The sequence below is a fragment of the Amblyomma maculatum genome, chromosome 9 (genome assembly GCF_055883805.1).
Source record: "Amblyomma maculatum isolate TAMU_Amacu chromosome 9, ASM5588380v1, whole genome shotgun sequence".
In the NCBI taxonomy this organism is placed as follows: Eukaryota; Metazoa; Arthropoda; class Arachnida; order Ixodida; family Ixodidae; genus Amblyomma; species Amblyomma maculatum.
Window position 1 is genome coordinate 124680781 of NC_139352.1, and position 22529 is coordinate 124703309.

At 49.8% G+C, this 22529-nt stretch overlaps 1 protein-coding gene across 1 annotated transcript in view; it reads left to right on the forward strand.

Moving 5' to 3' along the window:
* The window catches only part of LOC146180325 (uncharacterized), a 199949-nt gene that overhangs the window by 88078 nt on the left and 89342 nt on the right, over positions 1 to 22529 (forward strand). The window contains exons 3-4 of the mRNA XM_084580365.1: positions 3242 to 3562; positions 4413 to 5174. Of these exons, the coding sequence (XP_084436491.1) occupies positions 3242 to 3562; positions 4413 to 5174 (1083 nt within the window). The remainder of the gene's footprint in view (positions 1 to 3241; positions 3563 to 4412; positions 5175 to 22529) is intronic.

Sequence of the window (22529 nt, forward strand, 5' to 3'; positions counted from 1 at the left end):
CATGTCTGAGCAAGGTGTCTTATCTCGGCCACGAACTCCGATATGGTTTCAGTTTCTTTCTGTGACCGGCGGTGAAATTTTGCTCTTTCGCCGATGACCGACGGCTTCGGAGACAAGTGATTGCGAAGTAGCGTTATGAGCGTTGCATAGGGCTTAGACGAGGGCTTATCCGGAATAGTCAGTGACTTGAGAAGTGCGTAAGTTTGCGGTCCGATCAAACTCAGGAGCACGTCTACTTTTAAGTCTTCCGGAACCTTGTTAGCACGCAAATATGCTTCTAACCGCTCTTCATACGAAAGCCAACCAGTCGTAGAATCATCAAAATGCTCAACTTGCCCGAAAGTAGTCATGGCGAAGGCGTTCCCGTTGCTATAGATGCTACAGTTCTTGGTCTTCTGCCGAAGGTCTTCAGTGGGCGTAACACCGGCCCAGATGCGCCATCCTCGTCGCCATTATGTCGTGTTTTAGGCAAGACAACTGAAGCAGCATAGCTCAGACAGAAACGGCTTTATTCCGTCATAACGGAAGCGAAAGAACTGCGCTGCGGTGGCTGGCGCAGCGCGCTTTAATAAGCCACCTTATCACAGTGGCAAGGGTGAGCGGAGAGAGCGTGGCTGAGGCGAGGTAGTTCCGCAGCTTTGATAACACTTCGCTATACGACAGGGCTAGCCTGCCACAGAAGTTTTATCTGTTGTAGGCCGTCATTACACCCACCACCGCTTCGGTGTTGGACGTCGGCTGTTGCGGCGCGCGTCTTTCTCTCCCTCTTCTTTTTCTTTTTTCTCTACTTTCTCTTCTGTCTGCACGAGGCAGCGAAGGTGGCTCAGCTACAGAGCCAGTAGCAGGCCCGTACATTTTTTTCCTTCTTCCTACAGCCACAACAACAACAACAATTGGGGCTGCTTTCTGAGGGACAAAGCCGACGGCGACGACGGCGCGAAACTCAGGAACGGGCGCCAAAGAGCTGCACTCTAAAATGAAACAGAAGGAACGTATAGTCCACAATAACACAAACAACAGTGCCCATATTACAGCAGTGCGACAGTTGTTACTTAACTTTATATTAAAGCAACTTCCTGGTGCTCTGTACGTGAGACATATGCAGCACAGTTTTACCATAAAATATTTTCGGCGCACAATAAAACCTTTTTTTTGCGCAATGCAAATTGCTTACGAACTGAATCTTCATCACCAAAAAAGAAGCTGCATTCTGTAAGCATCTGTAAAGGCTTCTTACGAGCGATGCCACTGGCGCCTTTGCGCACTCTCGAAAAAAACTTTAGCCATATCGACTTTGCCCGACAACGGTTGCAGTGTCATTTGTTGTGCTCTGATTAGAGCTCCAGGACATGCCACATGGAAGGCTGCATTTAATTGAAATAGGAATACTGCGCCAGGTTTCGGCCCGTCGCGTCGTCCCGGGAAGGGCCAAGTTCGACCTTCCACAGCCGTGAAGAAGATGAAGACAAAGGAGAAGAAGAACGCTTAGTCACTGGCAGCTAATAATGCTTTCGCTCTACATTCGGTTAGCAGCATTGAACCCTTTTCATTTATATGTGGGCTGGTAGCTTAGGCTCTCGCGTCATACTCTTAAAGGATGAGCGTAAGTGTCCCCAATAATGTAGCACCTTACACTGATAGGGCGTGATAGGGGAATAGTATAGCAGGCAAAATAAGCTTCTGTCGTTGCTATCGCAATTGAACTAGGGCTAACCAGAATGAAACCACAACTAATATTTTAGCTGGACCAGCAGTTTTTGAGGATGTCTACTAATAATGCTGGTTTTCCTCTTCAGTCGATATCGTGCCTCAGTAAGTCGTGTGAAAAAGCTATGAAAAGAATCCTGAAAATGTTTATGGTGATACTATAATTCGGAATTACGTGCTCTTTGTGAGTATTGAAGTCGAGTTTATAAGCTCTGCGTGCACCTTGTAAATTATAAAAAAATTCGAAAATTGTTCCTCTCGACCGCTCGTGCGCGTTCCTAGCCGCGCCTTCTCACCGTTGACATCACATCCAAGTGCATCCCCTCGTTCGACGCGCGAAATTGACACTCGCGGCGGGAGGTGGTGGCGAGCGACCTGTTTATTTTTTTTAGTGCTGTGCATTTGCATCGAAAGCTGCCGAAACGCAGCAAAATAAATGTCCCAATGATGGGTGTTTTCGGGTTAGTGTGAAACATTAATATATTCTTTGAGGAACTTCATTGGAAACTACAACCAACTGCTATAATATAATCCTGCCTCTATGACTACGTTGTTAGTTCGGATTGATCAACACGAAACAAAATCCCCTATTCCTTAGTGTAAGTGGCTATCGGCTCACTTTGCATCTTTCTCATAACGACCGAGCACCTCATTTTTCTTTTGTTTATTAGCTGATGCCTAGATATCATAGGTATCATAGGAAAGTTATCACCTGCCACCATCCCTGATAGATCACGTTCAATGTGGCATATATCAATAAAAAAATACAGAACTGTGTCAACAATCATGTAATGCCATTAAGGCTATGCGCAAAAAAGACGACACAAAAAACAGAGGCAACGACAGGACGAGCGCAACAGGACAGGATTGCGCTCGTCCTGTCGTTGCCTCTGTTTTTTGTGTCGTCTTTTTTGCGCATAGCCTTAATGGCATTACATGATTCAAGCCAACTAGCCCGACAACAACTCTTGCTGTGTCAACAATACAACTCTGTAGTTCTCTCGTAAACATCAGAATTTTCTTCATTTCTGTAGTTTCTTGTGTCGCACTTTTCTATAGTCCTAAGTTCTGCAGCGCATCTCTGTTGTAGCAACAGAAATTTCTGACGTTACTACAGAAATGTCTGTTGTCACAACATGTTCAGTGTCAAAACCCGCCCAGGAGTTCTGTTGTGACTAAAGAACATCTGTAGTTTTTTTGCGACTGGGATTCGCGGTAATTTAGGAGCTCCCACGCACTTACATATGGACGAGGGTGGCGCGGGGGATCAGTTTCAAGACAGGCCACGCATAAATCATAGGCCACGCATAAATCATAAGAAAGTAGAACATCGCACAGATTTGCCGCATCTCAGTATGTAGCGAAATTCGGAGGTCAAAGGTTCGGATCGTACCGGCGGCACGTGGTTGCCTCTTTTACTTAATAATAAATGCTCTCTATTATCACGTTATTATGTTGAGTGACTGTTGCTTCCCTTTGCATCTTTGTGCGCGAAGGATATCATGAAGGCAGCGCCTATTCCGGTCATTCGCAGGTCAACTGGGATCACTTCCTCGTGGAAATTGCAAAGCGCATGGCGGGATTGAATCCGCGTATCGGTGCTAAGCAAGAGCCCGTGGACAAGGCGCTCGCCTATATCAAGGCCTGCCTGTCGCCGCTGGAACGGGACAATATGGCCGAAGTGCGTGAAGCCCTGGCCTCCGCGGGACTTCACTGGCCCAAGCAGGACCAGAAGCCGGACTTCCTCTCCGCCGTGTTCCACATGTCGCTCCGCGTCTATCAGCCCGTCTTCTTCGACGTCGACGTTGCCGTCATGGAAGGGCCGCTGACACTCATCATACAGTTTGGCGGACAGGTAATCTTTACACAGAGTAAATGCACTATCACGTGGTGCATGATGCCAGTGCCTGTTAAACAAACGCTTGTCGTCGAAATCAGTCTGGAGCCCTCTATTACTGTGCATGCCGCATTTCGCATAAATTACAGACTGCGCGCTCTTAGCACCACTTGAGAACAACACTATGGCTATCCGCAGCGTTTTCAGACCCTGTACTTCGAATAAGGGCTTTAAAAAGCCAACGTCACGATAAATAATCCTGTTCCACCTAGGTTCTCTCGATCATCGAATAACTTTTACGTACAAAAAAATAACAAATAATGAGGTCTTAAAGTGCTTTAAGCCTTTCCGATAAATCGACTTCCCTTCACGCATTTTTCTTGCGCCCTTTTAATCGTGATTAAAAGCAGACAAGATTAACTTGCTCGAATTAACGTATTATATCTCTTGAATGAAAACTTCATAACATACTAACTGGCTGACATTTGATTACACCTTTCGTTTTCTCTCGATCGCCTTCCCAATATACATAGTGTCATGGGTCAGTAATTAAGATAGTGTTAACGTTTTTGTTGCTAATGCACGCTAATCTCCACGGTTCATTATCGATTTCCGAAAAATTTATACTATCCCGGAAAGAGCCTCAACAGCAAGGGGTTGCGTCAGCCAACTGTTGTTCCAGGACATATTGATTGGGTTGACAGCCTCACTATACGCCTCTAAATAGTGCTGATGAAAACAGGCGTGCGTTAGCACAACGTATTCAAGACGTCCTGGCGGCTATTGCATACATTTGGAGGATTAGGGAGTACTAGTTTCCTTCGGACTCCATTGCACGCTCAGCCATGCTGACATGTCCCTTTTGCAGTTTGTTTCGACGTATCAAAAGATTTCCCAGCACGTGACCACCATTCACGCCAAGGATCACTTCCGCACCTCTTACGAGAGCCTCGAGCCCATAAACGAGACCCACTGCGACGAGCTCTTCACCCAGTTGATCGAGATGAAGCGCTACCTGGACGTCCGCACACCTGCGGCAGATGACGGAAACAGCAGCTCGGACCCGACGTCCTTCGTGCGCTGGACTCCGTCTGTGCCAAAGGGCCGCTGGGAAGCACTGTCGCAGGGGTTCCTCAATAAGTCTCTACTCGAGCTCACGGGGATGTTCGTCGACCGCGTCGGTACGTTCAAGGCACTGTTCGCACTTCACGCCGCGTTCGGCGAGGACAAGATGGCCAGCTTCGTGGGCTTCTTCGCGGTACAGGCCCTGGTGGGCTTCAGCAGTGTTAGCCTCCTGGAGAGCTTCCACGGCGGCTCGGACCTGGCTGTTGAAGAGCAGCGAAAGGAGTGTGTCACGACGGCTTACCAGAGTTACGCGTACGCAATCGACAGCTTCCTCCTCGAAGGCACCGAGCGGGCCATGAAGGACGTGACAAAGTTGATGGGCTGGGTTTCCGAGGCGTTCGGGCGTCTGCTGAACGACACGAACGCCGAGTGGTCACCGATAAGAGGGAGCGCCAGACCAGACCCGCTGCCCGCGAACCTCAACAGAGCGTTCGCCATTCTCAATGCTTCCAGGCGCCAAGTGGCCGACAGCGTCTACGCCGGATTCCCACACATGTCCACAGACGTGCGTATATACACCTGGATTTCTATTTAGTTTTGGTGCCAGTACCGAGACCATCATTGGCGCCTCATTTTATGATTGCTTTGCCCCACATGCACGCTTGACGACGAAAGTGAACTGCTAAAAGCGTGATCTGGAGAACCAGTTCACTACCTTCCTTGCATGGTCTGGTTCTAATAAAAGCTCCGTAGATTAGTCGTCATCCAGGACTAAGAAAGGTTGAATAACTCTGTTCAGTACCCTCGTTCACTAAATTGACGGCTCCTGCGGGGAATTCCACACAGATCGCAGGACACTTGACCAGAACACCCTTTATGACATGGCACAGTTTAAAGAAAGCCCACTCTTGATCAGCTCAAGCTAGATACTAATTGGCGGGCATATGAATCTGATAATAATCTTTCGTGGCTGCTTTTATTCAGGAGGAAAAGCATACCCATGTCTATTTGGAAATCTATTAAGCTGGTAAGTGTGCAACACCAGCTAGCTTATACAGGTGTGCGTGAAGAGGGGGGGGGGAGGAGGCGGCATTGTCCAAAATTTTAAGATGAACAAAAAAAAACTGGCTTCATATTTATTGTTTTTTTTTTGCCCTGGAGCAGTATTGGGGACTACGGTGGACAACGGACAAAAGGCACAATGCATCAATCAATTAATTCGCTTATTGACTAAATAAATTATTTACTGAAGCGAAAGCTTTACTAGCCTTGTCGAGCCAAAGTCATCGGATGCGTGGTAGATTACTTCAAGTGGAGGAGGGAAGATCTGTCAGCCGCGTGATATACCACGGGACGCCGCCGCAGCTGCGGAGAGCTGGGCAAGCGGCGCTTGCTCGTATCACATGTACCCGGAAACACGTGTTTCGACGGTCACCTAAATACAAGCATGAGACGATTGCTTGACGTTCACAAACAGCCAGAAGGACGCCAAATCCGGGAACCAGGGCTCCGACTGGGTATCGTAGAGGCCGGGCTGAATCTAATGATCCTTAGGATGCACAACGTAATATATGACAACGTGCACACACATTATCCCTGTCATTCACACACTGGCCGATGTGTGAATAATCGGGCTGCAGTGTACAAGTGTTCTCTGACAAACGGTCCTAATTTGCATCTACCTACCTACCCACTGTCAATCGTAGATTTTCAAGCCAAAGTGGGATCTATAAAGCTCACATAAATTAGGAATTTAAGCAGGGACACTGTCGCCCATGAGTTGCTCGAAGCCTTTTATATAAAAAGGATGGGATCGGATTGCATCAGTGACACCTCAGTATCACTATTAGTGGCGAAAGTCGTCTTCTGAATTTTATTTAGATAGGGAAGGCAAAACGTGACATACATACCTTGACGATGTTGAAGCATTTGTTTTTTATCATTTGAAGAAGAATTTTCATTTTGTAGTTTTGAAGAAGAAGTTGGGGTCAGCGCCTGTCCTATATGTGTCTATTTGCGAGTTTTTTAGCGCTGTGGATTCGTTCCTTTTCTGTGTACTGTCCCTCGCACTTTCTCGCTATGGATGAAGCGAGTCGGCCGGGTCGGGGCTAAGTCTGATTGTCCTGCTGACATTACCAATCATGCTAAGTATTTAGCTAGATGTAGGCAAGTTAAGAGTACAAAGACTGGTATAGAATTTGTGTTCCAGAGAGAAAGGTAATGCGGCACCGGGTTACTTGTAAATTAAAATTACTTCCACAGGGCAAATTACTTTCCTGACCATCGACTAGTGTTTGCCGCCGTGAAATCAGACCGGCAGCAATTTCCATCTTTTACAAACTGAATTAGTTTTGGTTCTGTAGCAGCACACAGAAAAAAGAATGTCATTGTACTGAACAAATAACATTCGGCGGGAATGACAATAAAGTTCCTGTGTGGAATGGGTATAGACAATCACATGTTTTGCATCGTTTATATATATATATATATAATATATATACATATTGAAATGTGGATTTAATAGATGGTTTGAAGGTCTAGCGCTGGCAGTAAATCGGGCACAGCAGGATCGGGATACCAGCCGCAGGGCACAGCTTCAGCGCGAGCGAGATGGGCGCCGGAGCCCAGCGATGGTGATGGCGATGCCGCAGCGTTTTCAGTTCTTTGTCTTCTGTACATTTCCCCCGCGTGAAGAAGTCGCCATCCTGGCGACTCAGGGAGAAGAGACGACCAGAGGGTTGTAATATGGCTTGAGGCGGCTAACGTGGACAACCTCGCGGCCTCGACGGCGGTGGTCGGAAGAAGGGGTGACTGGCTCGATGACGTAGTTCACAGGGGAAGTGCGTTCCAAGACGCGATAAGGTCCATGGTAATTGGTGTCTAGTTTGTTGGTGGCAGGAACGCATAGCCAAACGAAGCTGTCGGCCAGGAACGTGGGAGCAGGGGTATCGGTATCATGCTGATCTTTGCGATAGCCTTGAGTGTTGCAGGTAAACGTGCGAGCTAGCTGACGGCATTCCTCGGCCTTCTGTGCAATATCTGACAAAGCACTGTACTCAGAGCATCTGGATGGTATGGCAAAATTGTGTCCAGAGTACAAGATGGTTCACGGCCATATAAGAGAAAGAAGGGCGAAAACCCAGTTGTTGCTTTGGTGGCAGTGTTGTACGCGAACGTTACGAATGGCAGTACCTGGTCCCAGTTGGAGCTTCCCGATTCAGATGTAACATACATTGCGAGCATGTCCCCAAGCGTACGGTTGAAGCGCTCCATGAGGCCGTTTGTTTGTGGGTGGTACGCAGTTGTAGCCCGATGTATCGATTTACAAGACGACAGGAGCTCTTGAACTACTTCGGAAAGAAAGACACGACCTCTATCACTGAGTAGCTCGCGAGGGGCGCCGTGTCGAAGAATGAAGTGGTGCAGAAGAAAATGGGCTACCTCTCGGGCTGTCGCCGCGGGAAGTGCAGCAGTCTCGGCGTAACGGGTTAGATGATCGACGGCGACGATCACCCATCGATTACCAGCGGCACTGCATGGTAGCGGACCATAAAGGTCGATTCCCACGCGATCAAACGGGCGAGCTGGACACGGTAAAGGCTGGAGAGGGCCAGCGGGGTGGCGAAAAGTCTTGCGTTGTTGACAGGCGGTACAAGAGCGAATGTAGCGCCGTACGAAATTGTACATTCCCCGCCAGTAGTACCTCTGACGAATTCGATCATAGGTTTTCAGCACGCCGGCATGAGCGCTTTGAGGATCAGTGTGATGGTGGGCACAAACCTCGGAGCGTAGGTGGCGCGGAATGACAAGAAGCCACGTTCTGCCATCTGAGTTGTAGTTCCTTCGGTAGAGAAGGCCGTCCCGAATGGTGAAATGGGAGGCCTGTCGGCGGAGTGCCCGAGGATGCGTAGCCGCGGAAGTAGTGCCAAGGATATCTAGCAGGTTAGAGACCCAAGGATCTTGTCGTTGCTCGAAAGGCATATCCTCAATGGTGAGTGCTGACAAGGATGCTTGAGGAGGGGACGATGAGTTAGGCGAGTGCACCGGTGACCGAGAAAGAGCGTCGGCGTCAGAGTGCTTGCCGCCAGAGCGGTACACTACACGGATGTCATATTCCTGAAGCCTGAGAGCCCAGCGCCCGAGACGGACAGACGGATCCTTGAGAGACGCGAGCCAGCAGAGAGCGTGATGATGTGTAACCACCTCGAAGGAGTGGCCGTATAAATAAGGGCGGAACTTCGTTATAGCCCACACGATTGCTAAGCATTCCTTTTCGGTAACGGAGTAGTTGAACTCGGCTTTGGTAAGAGCACGGCTTGCGTAGGCGACAACGTATTCGGAGAAGCCAGGCTTGCGCTGGGCGAGGACGGCGCCGAGGCCGACACCACTGGCATCGGTGTGAAGTTCTGTAGGTGCAGTAGAGTCGTAATGGCGAAGGATTGGCGGTGACGTCAGAACATTGCGCAGTGTCGCGAATGCATCATCGCAGGCTGGCGACCAAGAGGAGAGGTTAAGGGTGCCTTTCAAGAGCTGTGTAAGGGGGGCTATGATGGTTGCGAAATTGCGAATAAAACGACGAAAGTACGAGCAGAGGCCCACGAAGCTTCGCAGTTGCTTCAAAGTGGTCGGTTTCGGAAAGTCAGCAACGGCGCGGAGCTTCTCAGGATCAGGCAGAATTCCATCTTTGCACACAACATGTCCGAGTATTGTGAGCTGGCGGGCACCGAAGCGGCACTTTTTGAGGTTCAGTTGAAGACCGGCGCGGGTTAGGCAGGTGAAGACCTGGCGAAGTCGAGTCAGGTGGGTCGGGAAGTCGGTTGAAAAGACGACGATATCATCGAGGTAGCATAAACAGATGTTCCATTTTAGGCCGCGCAGTACAGTGTCCATCATTCTTTCAAATGTGGCTGGGGCGTTACAGAGTCCGAATGGCATAACATTAAATTCGTATAATCCGTCTGGAGTAATAAAGGCGGTCTTAGCGCGATGCTCCTCTGCCATGGGCACCTGCCAATATCCAGAGCGCAAATCGAGTGAGGAAAAGAATTCTGCGCCTTGCAAGCAGTCTAGGGCATCGTCGATTCGTGGGAGGGGATACACATCACGACGAGTAATTTTGTTGAGGCGGCGATAATCAACACAAAATCTTATGGAGCCATCCTTCTTTTTAACTAGGACCACAGGAGAAGACCATGGGCTACAGGATTCTCTAATTACTCCGCGTTGCAGCATGTCATCGAACGGCGCTCAGTCGGGGACACACGATATGGCCGCTGATGGAGAGGTGGATGAGCGCCAGTGTCGATGAGGTGGGAAACGGTCGTCGTGCGACCCAAGGAAGACTGCGGGATGTCGAAGGAGGAGCGGAATTGGCGTAGAAGATCAAGAAGTTGCTCGCGGTGGCGCGGCTCTAGAGCGCTGTCTACAGAATGGTCAAAAAGGTCCCGTTGTAGCGGATCGGAAGCCACACGAGTTGGGGTCAAGGCGTCAACTTGGCAAACAGGGAACGACTCATCATCAAAGGCGAACAGAAGGTCCACGGGCTCGATGCGGCCAAGGCACTCCCCTTCGATCAACATATCGGGAGACGCAAGAGGATTGGCTACCAGGAGTGTGCTAGCGCCGTTGTTCATGTCAAGGACGGCAAACGGCAGCGGTAAGTGGCGGCGGCGGCAGACAACGTTAGAGGGCACAAAGAGGACTGTCGTGGCGGTAGTAAAAGACGCAGTGAGGGGAACCAGAACAGCGCTAACGGGTGGGATGGTTGTGTCATGAGCTACGAGGAGTTTGGCCGCAAAACGAGGACGCGGCTCGTGGAGGAGGGCATCAGACGGTGCATCACTCGATTCAGTGAGCTCTACTTGAGGACTGGCGCAGTCAATGATAGCATGATGCTTGGACAGGAAATCCCAGCCGAGAATGACGTCATGAGAACATGTGGGGAGGACGACGAATTTGATGATGTACAAGGCTGCAGCAATGACGACGCGAGCAGTGCAGACAGCTGTCGGCTGTATACTGTGAGCGGATGCGGTACGAAGCGATAGTCCCTCGAGGGGCGTAGTCACTTTTCGGAGGGAGCGGCAGAGTTTTTGGCTGATAACTGATACAGCGGCACCGGTGTCGACGAGCGCAAGAGTATAAACACCTTCAACGATGACAGCAGTAACATTCGCGGGATTAAGACGAGGACTTTGAAATTCTGTCGAATACGCAGTTCGTGCCTCGCGAACTGCGGCGGTTAGTTTTCCGGCTGAGTAGCGGGTCGTCGGCGCATTAGCGAAATGGAGCGGCGACGGGGTGATGGCGAACGACGAGGCAGGAAGTCCGGAGGATCGGGGGATGCTGTTGGAGGACCCGATGGAACGGGGAACTGGGGGGCCAAATAAGGTGGCGCAGGCCGTGCAGCAAAGGCCATATTTATTCGGCGCCGGCAGTAGCGTGTAGTGTGTCCAGGGATGCCGCAGTGGTAGCAAATAGGTCTGTTGTCTGCAGTGTGCCATGGAGATGGTGTCTGACGCAAGGGGGGAGCAAAAGCTGTTGGTGCGGACCGCATGGGGGGCGAAGCATAGGCATATGCTGGCTCAGGCGGTGGACTTGAAGTGACTTCGGCATACGTGCGACGCAATACTTGAGGAGACGGCGCGATGCTGGAGCGTAGCTCAGTGGCGCAACGCTGGACGATGACATTGTGGGCGTGGAGTACGGCATTGAGGGTGCGACCGGAGCTGATTGAGGAACAGGATTAGGGACGACTTCAGACACATGCTGCTGGATTGCACGGTGAAGCTCCGGAACAAGGCCAGTTGGTGTCGACTCCTTAATATATGGCTGCAGAGACAGCTGCCGCGCGACCTCCTGCCGTACAAAAGCCTTGATGTCTTCAGACAGGCTAGATGACTCCCTCTTCGCGGCAAGTTCAGCAAGTGATGCTTGAGACTGGCGAATCAAAACACGCTCCTTGCGGAGTTCGTCGTAGCTTTGACAGAGGTCGTATATTTCTTTGACCGTAGTGGGGACTTTGGCGACGAGCATATTGAAAGCGCCTTCATTAACTTCTGTGAGGACATGACGTATTTTAACAGCCTCGGTCATGGTCGGGTCAACGCGGCGACACAAATCAACAATGTCCTCAATGTAACTGGTGAACGATTCACCGGGCAGCTGTAGTCGCGATCGAAGACGCTGTTCCGCGCGGAGTTTTCGGACGGTGGGGCGGCCAAGGACATCAGAAAATTTGGTCTTGAAATGCGCCCAGGTGGTAAAGTCGGACTCGTGGTTTCGAAACCACAGATTAGCGACGTCGCTCAAGTAAAAGATGACATTATTAAGCTTACGATTGTCGTCCCAGTTATTGTGGCGGCTGACCCGTTCGTAAGTGGACAGCCAATCGTTGACGTCGTCATCGCTGCTTCCACTGAAGGTAGCGGGGTCCCGTTGGCGAAGGGAACCTGTGCAGGTGACTGGCGGATGTAGGTGCGATGAAGTAGGCTCCGTCATTGGGGTAGTCAACGTTCTGCTTCGAAGTTCCAGGGCGAGATGGGTACAGGGAACCTCAGCTTGACCTCCACCAAGTGAAATGTGGATTTAATAGATGGTTTGAAGGTCTAGCGCTGGCAGTAAATCGGGCACAGCAGGATCGGGAGACCAGCCGCAGGGCACAGCTTCAGCGCGAGCGAGATGGGCGCCGGAGCCCAGCGATGGTGATGGCGATGCCGCAGCGTTTTCAGTTCTTTGTCTTCTTTACAATATATATATATATATATATATATATATATATATATATATATATATATATATATATACGTTCCACGTCCGCCGCTATGGTTGAGGGTGGCGCTGGTGAACACTCTCAAGGTTCGTATACAGACAACATAAATACCCAAGAGAAGTAGTAGGGGGGACAGCGGCCGATGTAGCTCAGCTGGAGAGCACCAGACGCAATATTCGGAGGTCGTGGGTTCGGTTCCCACCATCGGCATGTTGTTTTTTCTTATATTTTGTGTTTAATTATCTTTCCCCTAAACAGAATACATTACTAATTTCTGTGATTATCCAAGTAAGCATTAAAAAAAGATATAAAGTACCATCCCCAACGCTTTCCTTGGCCTCGCCGACTGTTGGCTTCTTTCCTTCACACACACACACATATATATATATATATATATATATATATATATATATATATATATATATATATATATATATATATATATATATATAAATATATATATATATTGTCACGCACTTCCCGCGGTCCTTATTGAAGGAAGATGAGGTTTGGCGGAATAAGGAGAAGAGGAAGAGGAAGCTGGTTCTGCCCCGCTCTTGTGTGCTATTCTTTAGCGCAGCCTAAGATCTGCCTAAATAAACGTCGTAACAAGTGTGGTGGAGGTGCGGGGTAAAGATCACCACGGAACCTCTCCTACTTCGCCGGAGCAGAAGAATTGCTGGGCTACCCCCCTGTCACGAAATCGGCGCCCATTTTCTTTTCATCAAGCCGGTACAGCGCTAGGCGCGCGCGGCGTCGCGGGGAGAGCATGGAGAGAAAAGCCCCTTCCCCGCGCGGGAGAGCGCGTAGCTTTGTACGCGTTGCCGTGAACCTCTTTCCCATTGCCCGGGGAGGACGGTGGTTCATCGGCCTGGAATGTGCCAGGCCCTTCGAGAACTTTCTATGGGACCTGGCCAATGACGACGCGCGGCTCAACGGGAGGAGAAGAGGGAGCTATAACCAGCGAAGCTATGTGTGTGCGCGCGCTAGCTTTGACGCGTGCTAACAAACAGACGCGGCGCGCCCTATTTAAAGAGACCGCGCCGTTTGATGAGTCAGTCAGTCAGTCAGTCAGTCAGTTCGTCAAGTGTTTTGCGACGTGCTCGCCTGTGTTTCGACTGGACTCCCGGGGATCACCCGCTGCTGGCAAGCCCACGGACTTTCAAGGGAGCGGCGCTCGTCTCGTATGGCGGCCACATCGTGACTCTTGAGGCGTCGGACTGCAACAGTGCCCGGTGAACAATTTGGTGTTTGTTTATCTACTCTCTCGTGTTTGATCTGTTGTAAAGTCTGTGTTATTGAATCATTCTGTAGTTGCATGCTTAGCGTTTGTATTCTGTGAACCTCTCGTCTATGTATTTCAAGTGACCTTGTGTGTTCCTTTGTATCGTCTCTTGCTGTGCATAAAGTATGTTTTGTTTGTTACTTCTGACTCCGATCCTTTCTCTGGTTTGAACCGGCGACCGCTGGGCACCAAACGACCACCCTCTTCTGTCACTACAAGGTAGTTGAATTCCGGCTGAGCTTGCCACGCAGGTCGAGGGCATCTCCTTAGCGACCGGAACAGCTATCCCCACTCACTCTAAGGGTGTCTGGGAGTGTGCGCCCGTTAACGGCGCATCGTTAATAATACCCCCTTAATTATTAACGGGTGACAATTATTCTGGCGTCCGCGACAGGACGTTTGGTGCACTCAAGCTTAGAGGACGGAGAACGAGTTAGAAGAGTTTACGAAGAGGTCGTAAACTGTGTAGCAGCAGAGCGATAGCGAGAGGTAGTGCCGCGCGGAAGCGTTTAGGCGAGGTTCGCTAAGCAGACTTAAGGCTACGCCCAAACAGTTCGTGCTTCAGAGATGAATCTTAAAGAGTTGATTGAGGCTGGCACCCAGCTGGGGTTGTCCGGTGCCGAACTGCGCAAATGGGTTAGCCAGAGAGAAAAAGAGGAAAAAGAGAGGGAAAAAGAAGAAAGAGAGAGAGAAGAAAAGGAACGAGAGAGAGCAGAAAAAGAACGAGAGAGGGCTCGAAAGGAAGCCGAGGAAGAAAGAGAGAAGGCTCGAAAGGAGCGTGAAGAGGAATTTCAGCGATAAAAGGAATTACTTACTATGAAACTTCAGCTCCAAAACTCAGGGAACAACAACGGTTTAACTGAAGTGCATAGCTCCAGTGAAGGACATAGCAGCTTGCGGATAGACGCAAGCAAATTGATCCCGAAATACGACGAGAGAAGAGACGATCTCGACGCGTTCCTCTTGCGTTTTGAAAGGATCGCCGTAAATGCAAATTGGTCAGACAGTGAATGTGCTACCATCTTGAGCACTTGCCTTAGCGGCGAAGCATTGAGTGTGTTTGGAAGACTTCCTCCTGAGGATGCGGGCAGCTATAACAAAGTGAAAGCTGCATTACTTAAAAGGTTTAGATTTACGACGGATGGGTTTCGTGAGAAGTTCAGGACTGGAAAGCCTATGGACGGTGAAACGGCAACACGGTATGTTGCGCGACTGAGTCATTATTTCGACCGCTGGACTGAACTCTCAAAAATTAAACTTGAGTATGGCGCACTTCGCGAACTCCTAATTAAGGAACAATTTCTGGGTAGCTGTCACCCTGGTTTGTCGCTTTATTTAAAAGAAAGAAAGGCACATACATTGGATGAAATGATGGAGCTCGCAGACCAGTATTTGGAAGCCCAGGGAGGCGAGAATTTGAGCAAAATTGTAAATTTGGAAACCCCTCGAAAGACCGAATTCCGACAGACACAACCTATTGTAAAGTCACCCCCGAGGTGCTATCTCTGCGGACAACTAGGCCACATCGCACCTAACTGCCGTAAACTCGTAACCAACAATCCATCCTCGTGTTGGAAATGCGGACAGAAGGGTCACAAAGCAATGTCGTGTCCCGACGCTGACAAGGCAGCTCCGCAGGCGGCATGCGCGAGGACTCCGTCAGAGTCGGAATGTCGCATGGAGGAAGAAGATGCCGATGGCTTTGTTGAGCTGAAGAACGGCAGGAAGGTCCGCGTGGTGCACGACCTAGAGGAGGAGGAAGCAGAGAAGGTGGTTAATCGGAAGGACAAGAAAATACGAGTGGTGAACGCCGTAGTACATGCACAACCTGGAGCTGCGGTGAATCGTATGCCGGTTTCGAGGGGAAAGATAGGAAGAAAGTCAGTTTCTGGGCTACGAGATACAGGTAGCAGTGCCGTAATCGTTAGACGCAGTTTGATTCAGGAGAATGATCTGACTGGCGAGAAATGCCCTGTGAGGCTAATTGACGGCTCAATTCAATTACTCCCTGAGGCAAAATTGAAAGTGCAGACTCAATACTATTCTGGAAAACTGACAGCCCTGTGCGTGGAACGCCCTATCTACGATTTGGTGTTGGGAAATATCAAGGGCGCAAAATTTCCCGAGGATCCTGAACAAAGTCCCGCGCCTGTGCGCTACAAGGAAGCTAAAAAGAAAAAGGCAAGGCGAGGAAAGCAAGGCCATGAGAAGCCGGAAGAAAAGCCTCGAGACAAGAATAAGCAAATGGAAGCACCTCAGGAGGAAACCGAAAAGAAAGAGACAACACGGGAAATAAAGTCAGCAATGCCTAGGCCTTCGTTGATGCAGGCAGCCCAAGTGTTCGTCCTACTTATGGGGGCGTTACTTGGGATATTTCACCTTCAGCGGAAAGAATACCGGTGCCTAGGAAAGAACACTATCACAGTGATTCTTTTTGTTGGTCTGTGCGCGTTGGCACATGTTCCCGTGTATCCGTCGGCGCTACTGGTTGTAGGGGCAATTATCGGCACACATTGGTTGTGTGATTTGCAAGAGGATAAGTCCTGCCTCAGGGAATTTTCAGTAGCCCGATCAGGGAACATAGAAGCGTCTCAAATGCGAGAGCCTAGAGCGAAGGCAGAATCTCTGGCGGACAGAAGCGTGTCACGCACTGATCGCGGGCTGTAATTAAGCTCAGAATTTAGGTTCGTGCGCTTCGCATTTGAAAAGCTGTGTGTTGTTGATTCTTATGTGTATCTGACGACAACGTGGTGCTATGTTTGTGAGCATCATGGCATTGATGTGTGAATTTTGTAATGTGTTATGGCAGTTGTGAAATTTGTGCAATGTGTTAATATGGATATTTGCCCCATATATTTGTGAGCGCATGCATGTGCGCGCGATGTTCGTGGTTGTTGTGAATATTGTGGGACAATATTCTTTAAGGGAGGGGCAGTGTCACGAAATCGGCGCCCATTTTCATCAAGCCGGTACAGCGCTAGGCGCGCGCGGCGTCGCGGGGAGAGCATGGAGAGAAAAGCCCCTTCCCCGCGCGGGAGAGCGCGTAGCTTTGTACGCGTTGCCGTGACCCTCTTTCCCATTGCCCGGGGAGGACGGTGGTTCATCGGCCTGGAATGTGCCAGGCCCTTCGAGAACTTTCTATGGGACCTGGCCAATGACGACGCGCGGCTCAACGGGAGGAGAAGAGGGAGCTATAACCAGCGAAGCTATGTGTGTGCGCGCGCTAGCTTTGACGCGTGCTAACAAACAGACGCGGCGCGCCCTATTTAAAGAGACCGCGCCGTTTGATGAGTCAGTCAGTCAGTCAGTTTCGACTGGACTCCCGGGGATCACCCGCTGCTGGCAAGCCCACGGACTTTCAAGGGAGCGGCGCTCGTCTCGTATGGCGGCCACATCGTGACTCTTGAGGCGTCGGACTGCAACAGTGCCCGGTGAACAATTTGGTGTTTGTTTATCTACTCTCTCGTGTTTGATCTGTTGTAAAGTCTGTGTTATTGAATCATTCTGTAGTTGCATGCTTAGCGTTTGTATTCTGTGAACCTCTCGTCTATGTATTTCAAGTGACCTTGTGTGTTCCTTTGTATCGTCTCTTGCTGTGCATAAAGTATGTTTTGTTTGTTACTTCTGACTCCGATCCTTTCTCTGGTTTGAACCGGCGACCGCTGGGCACCAAACGACCCCCCCCTTCTGTCACTACAAGGTAGTTGAATTCCGGCTGAGCTTGCCACGCAGGTCGAGGGCATCTCCTTAGCGACCGGAACAGCTATCCCCACTCACTCTAAGGGTGTCTGGGAGTGTGCGCCCGTTAACGGCGCATCGTTAATAATACCCCCTTAATTATTAACGGGTGACACCCCCCTACGGACGGAGATGGCGCAAGCAGATGTTCCAACGCCGCCCATGCCAGCAGCACAACCGACCACCCCACAGCCGTATCGGGAACCCCGACACTTTTATGGCAAGCCTGGGGAAGACGTGGATGACTGGCTCACCCACTACAATCGGGTGAGCAAATACAACCGCTGGGATGCGAATACCAAGCTGGCGAATGCGGTATTCTTTCTTGAAGAAACTGCACTAACATGGTTTGACAATCATGAAGCATCCCTTACCACCTGGGATCGCTTCATGGAAGAAATGAGAGCGGGATTCGGCGATGCCGATGCTCGAAAAAAGAGCGCAGAACAGACTCTGGCTCAGCGAGCACAAGTACCGGGGGAGACCTGCACAACTTATATAGAAGAAGTCCTCAAGCTATGCAGAATAGTTGATGACCGAATGACAGAAGAAGACAAAGTGGGCCACCTCCTCAAAGGAATAGCGCAAGATGTGTACAACTTTCTCATCTGCAAGGAGGATGTGAATACCACCGCTGATGTAACACGACACTGCCGCACGTTTGAATCTTTGAAGCGACGCCGTATCATTCCGAAGTTTGGTCGGCTGCCTAATGTGACAACTGTCGCTAGTGTGGATGTGTCTGAAACGACAAGCCTGGCAGATACAATTCGCCAGATCGTCCGCGAAGAGCTTCGGAGGCGTCAAGATATTGGGGGCCATGTCAGACCCGTCTACAGTGGCACCTCTTCGTCAGACAGCCCATCTTCTACCTGTTATGATCCCTCTGCTACGTCTCCTTCGGACACCCGATTCTCTGCTGCTCATCAACAGCGAGCACTCTCGTCCTCCTCGTCGACAACATCCAGAGCATGAAACGTTTAATACAAGCGACGATGAGCCTTATTCATCGAACGAACGTGAGCCGCCAGTGTGTTATACCTGTGGAATGACCGGCCACATTTCCCGCTTTTGCCGCAACCGTCGTCCGTACCAGCAGTATCGCCGACAATGGGTGAACTCCCGTACAAGGCTTCCTGCTGACAATGATAATTCATATAGAAGAACACCTGGCCGGAATGAGTACAGAACAACAGCTAACCGACAAGAACGCAGGATGGTACTGAACCGAAACGAATCACCGGCCTCTGACCGTAGCCTGACACCACCATCTCGGCGCCTAGGACAATCCCCTTCTCCCCGACGACGTTCGCCACCTCCGGGAAACTAGTGAGTGCGGCCGATGGAGGTGAGGTCGCAAATGATTCTAGCTTACCCATACCTCTGCCCGTTTCGATGTTAAAGAACCGAATTGAAGTGTTTGTGGACGGTGTACGTGCTATGGCGTTGTTGGACACAGGTGCAACTATTTCTATTATAAGTCTCGCTTTTAAAAACTGCCTTGGTCGTAAAATTATGTTTGCTTGGGATAGTACGACAACATTATGTGGTGTTGGTGGCGAACCGCTTAACCCACTTGGAGTCTGTTCCGTGAATCTTGTTATCGCCGGCCACACATTCCGAACTGAATTCGCAGTACTTACTCGATCAACGCATGACGTAATTCTTGGACTCGATTTTCTGGAGCAATGTGGGGCCACGCTCGACTTTCGCAATGGAGACATTTCTGTGAGCACTCGAATTGAATCTGCTTTGCGTGAAAATTCGCGGACCCATCCTAGCACGCTTTCGGTTTCGGAAGACATAGTCATTCCTGCAATGTCAGCACAGTTTATACGAGTTGTTAGTTCCAGCTGTGCCAGTGATGCGTTCGACGCTGTGGTTGAACCACTCACCCTCAACTGCGCGAAGAAAAGTATTCTGATTCCCCGCTGCATCATCTCAATCATGAATGGCCATTCTTCTTTGTGGACGACTAACTGCTCTAACGAACCTGTTGTATTACCACGTGGTCTAAAACTTGCCAACTTTGACGAAGACACTTTTAAATCAGTGGCCGTGATCAGTACAGACAATTCCCAGCCTACCGCATGCTCAGAAGAAGACGAGACAAAATTTCTTGCCATGATTAACAAATCCCTGCCAACAAGTGACCGTCACAGTTTAGTGGAAGTTCTGGCGAAACATACTGCGGCTTTCGATTTCTCTCGGGACTCGCCACCACGGATTCCCATGTCCCGTACTCAGCACCGAATCAATACAGGAACTGCTGATCCAATCCGCCAGAAGCCTTATCGTGTATCCCCATCAGAGCGCCAAACAATCGAAGAACAAGTTCGTGACATGCTGCATAAGGGCATCATTCAGGAATCGTCTAGTCCGTGGGCTGCCCCTGTGATTCTAGTCAAAAAGAAAGATGGCACATGGCGATTTTGTGTTGATTATCGACGTTTGAATACTGTCACCAAGAAGGACGTGTATCCCCTGCCACGTATTGACGACGCCATTGATTGCTTACATTCCGCCTCCTATTTTTCCTCAGTTGACCTGCGATCAGGCTATTGGCAGATCCCCATGCACCCGGAAGATAAAGAAAAGACGGCATTCATCACCCCAGACGGGCTGTATGAATTTAATGTGATGCCGTTTGGATTATGTAACGCTCCAGCCACGTTCGAAAGATTCATGGATACAGTTTTGAGCGGGCTGAAGTGGCACATTTGAATGTGTTATTTGGACGATGTAGTGATATTCGGGACAACTTTTCATGAACACAACAGTCGATTAGAGATTGTCTTGGAGTGTATCGAGAAAGCTGGTCTGGTACTCAATTCCAAGAAATGTCGTTTTGGAGAACGCCAGACTGTGGTACTTGGACATCTTATAGACAAGGATGGAATCAGGCCTGATCCGAAAAAGATTGAAGCTGTCACTTGTTTTAAACCGCCGAAATCGTTAAAACAGCTCCGGAGTTTTTTGGGGCTTTGCTCCTATTTTCGGCGTTTTGTACCGAAGTTTGCTGATCTCGCATATCCCCTTACTTGTCTTCTGCAAAAAGATGTGCCTTTCAAGTGGACTGCCGATTGTGACTCCGCCTTTCGTCAGTTAAAGTTCATTTTGACATCAGGACCAGTACTACGCCACTTCTGTCCATCAGCTCCAACAGAACTTCACACTGACGCCAGCGCAGTTGGAATTGGTGCTGTGCTCATACAGCGCCACAATGGCAATGAACATGTCGTTGCGTATGCAAGCCGTTCTTTGAGCAAGGCTGAGCGTAATTACACTGTAACTGAACAGGAATGCTTAGCTGTTGTATTCGGTGTGCAACGGTTTAGGTCATATCTTTATGGATGTGCATTTAAAATTGTGACGGACCATCATTCCTTATGTTGGCTTGTAAACCTTCGTGACCCCTGTGGACGCCTTGCGCGGTGGGCTTTGCGCCTTCAAGAATTCAATTTTACTGTGTCTTTTAAGAGTGGTCGTAAGCACGGTGATGCTGACTGCTTGTCACGGTTGCCACTTGAAACAACTGATTGCGACAATGAGGTCTTGGATGAATATATAGCTGCTATCTCTACAAGTTTCCCTGATGTTGGTGAATTCAAGATTGCGCAGCGGCACGACAACGAGTTGGCACCGCTTTTTGAGGCAGCAAGTTCCCGGAACCCTACGACCTCATTCTGCATTCGTGACGGTGTACTATACAGGAAGAACTACTCGTCAGTAGGTGCGCGGCTTCTTCTGGTAGTTCCTACAAGTCTTAGGTGTCAGGTTCTTCGGGTAATGCACGACGATGCCACAGCTGGACACTTGGGTTTCGCAAGAACATTGCACAGGACTAAGGAACGTTTTTATTGGCCGAAGATGCGTCAAACTACTCAACGTTATGTGGCAAGCTGCCTCCAGTGCCAGCGTTTCAAGCACCCAACCTGCTCACCGCCGGGTCATCTTCATCCTATAACGCCACCACGAACCCCATTCGAACAGGCGGGAATTGATCTTCTAGGACCGTTTCCCCGTTCCTCCAACGGAAACCGCTGGGTCATAGTGTGCGTAGACTATCTTACGCGGTACTGTGAAACTGCTGCTATACCGTCAGCCACTGCTTCTGATGTCTCGGCGTTCCTCCTACGGTCCATCATTCTTCGACATGGGCCTCCTCGTGTGTTAATAAGCGATCGTGGCCGACAGTTTACGGCAGAAGTTGTAGAAGAACTTCTTCGCCTCTGCTCATCCCATTTTCGCCATTCAACTCCTTACCAACCACAAACAAACGGTCTTACCGAACGCACCAATCGGACGCTTAGCAATATGCTCGCAATGTATGTCGACTCCCGCCACAAAAACTGGGATGAAGTCCTTCCGTTTATAACATACGCATTTAACACTGCTAAGCACGAAACGACAGGCTACAGTCCGTTTTTTCTTCTCTATGCACGACCTCCACGAAGCACTTTGGACACGTTTCTGCCTTTCTCACTCCCTGCGGAAACTTCACTAGCGCAAACCCTCTCTTTGGCTGAAGAAGCTCGTCGACTCGCTAGACTTCGCACTCTAGCCTCCCAGGAACGCTACAAGCAACGCTACGACAAGCGGCATCAAGATGTTAATTATGTCCCTGGTGACTTGGTGTGGCTTTGGACGCCGTTGCGTAAGCGTGGCTTGTGCCAGAAACTGTTGCACCACTATACTGGCCCTTTCGTTGTATTGGAACGCCTCAGCGCAGTAAACTTTGTAGTCTCTCGCGTGACCACCCAAGGACGTCGTTCTCGGAAGACTCAAGTAGTCCACGTGGCCCGCATGAAGCCCTTCTATCAACGTGACGAACCTTGACTCGCCCGGCGGGCATCGTCTGCGAAGGGGGCAGTGTCACGCACTTCCCGCGGTCCTTATTGAAGGAAGATGAGGTTTGGCGGAATAAGGAGAAGAGGAAGAGGAAGCTGGTTCTGCCCCGCTCTTGTGTGCTATTCTTTAGCGCAGCCTAAGATCTGCCTAAATAAACGTCGTAACAATATATACATATATATATATATATATATATATATATATATATATATATATATATATATGGCATGGGAGCAGCGGTGGCGTAGCGGTAGAACATCCGCCTCGCATGCAAG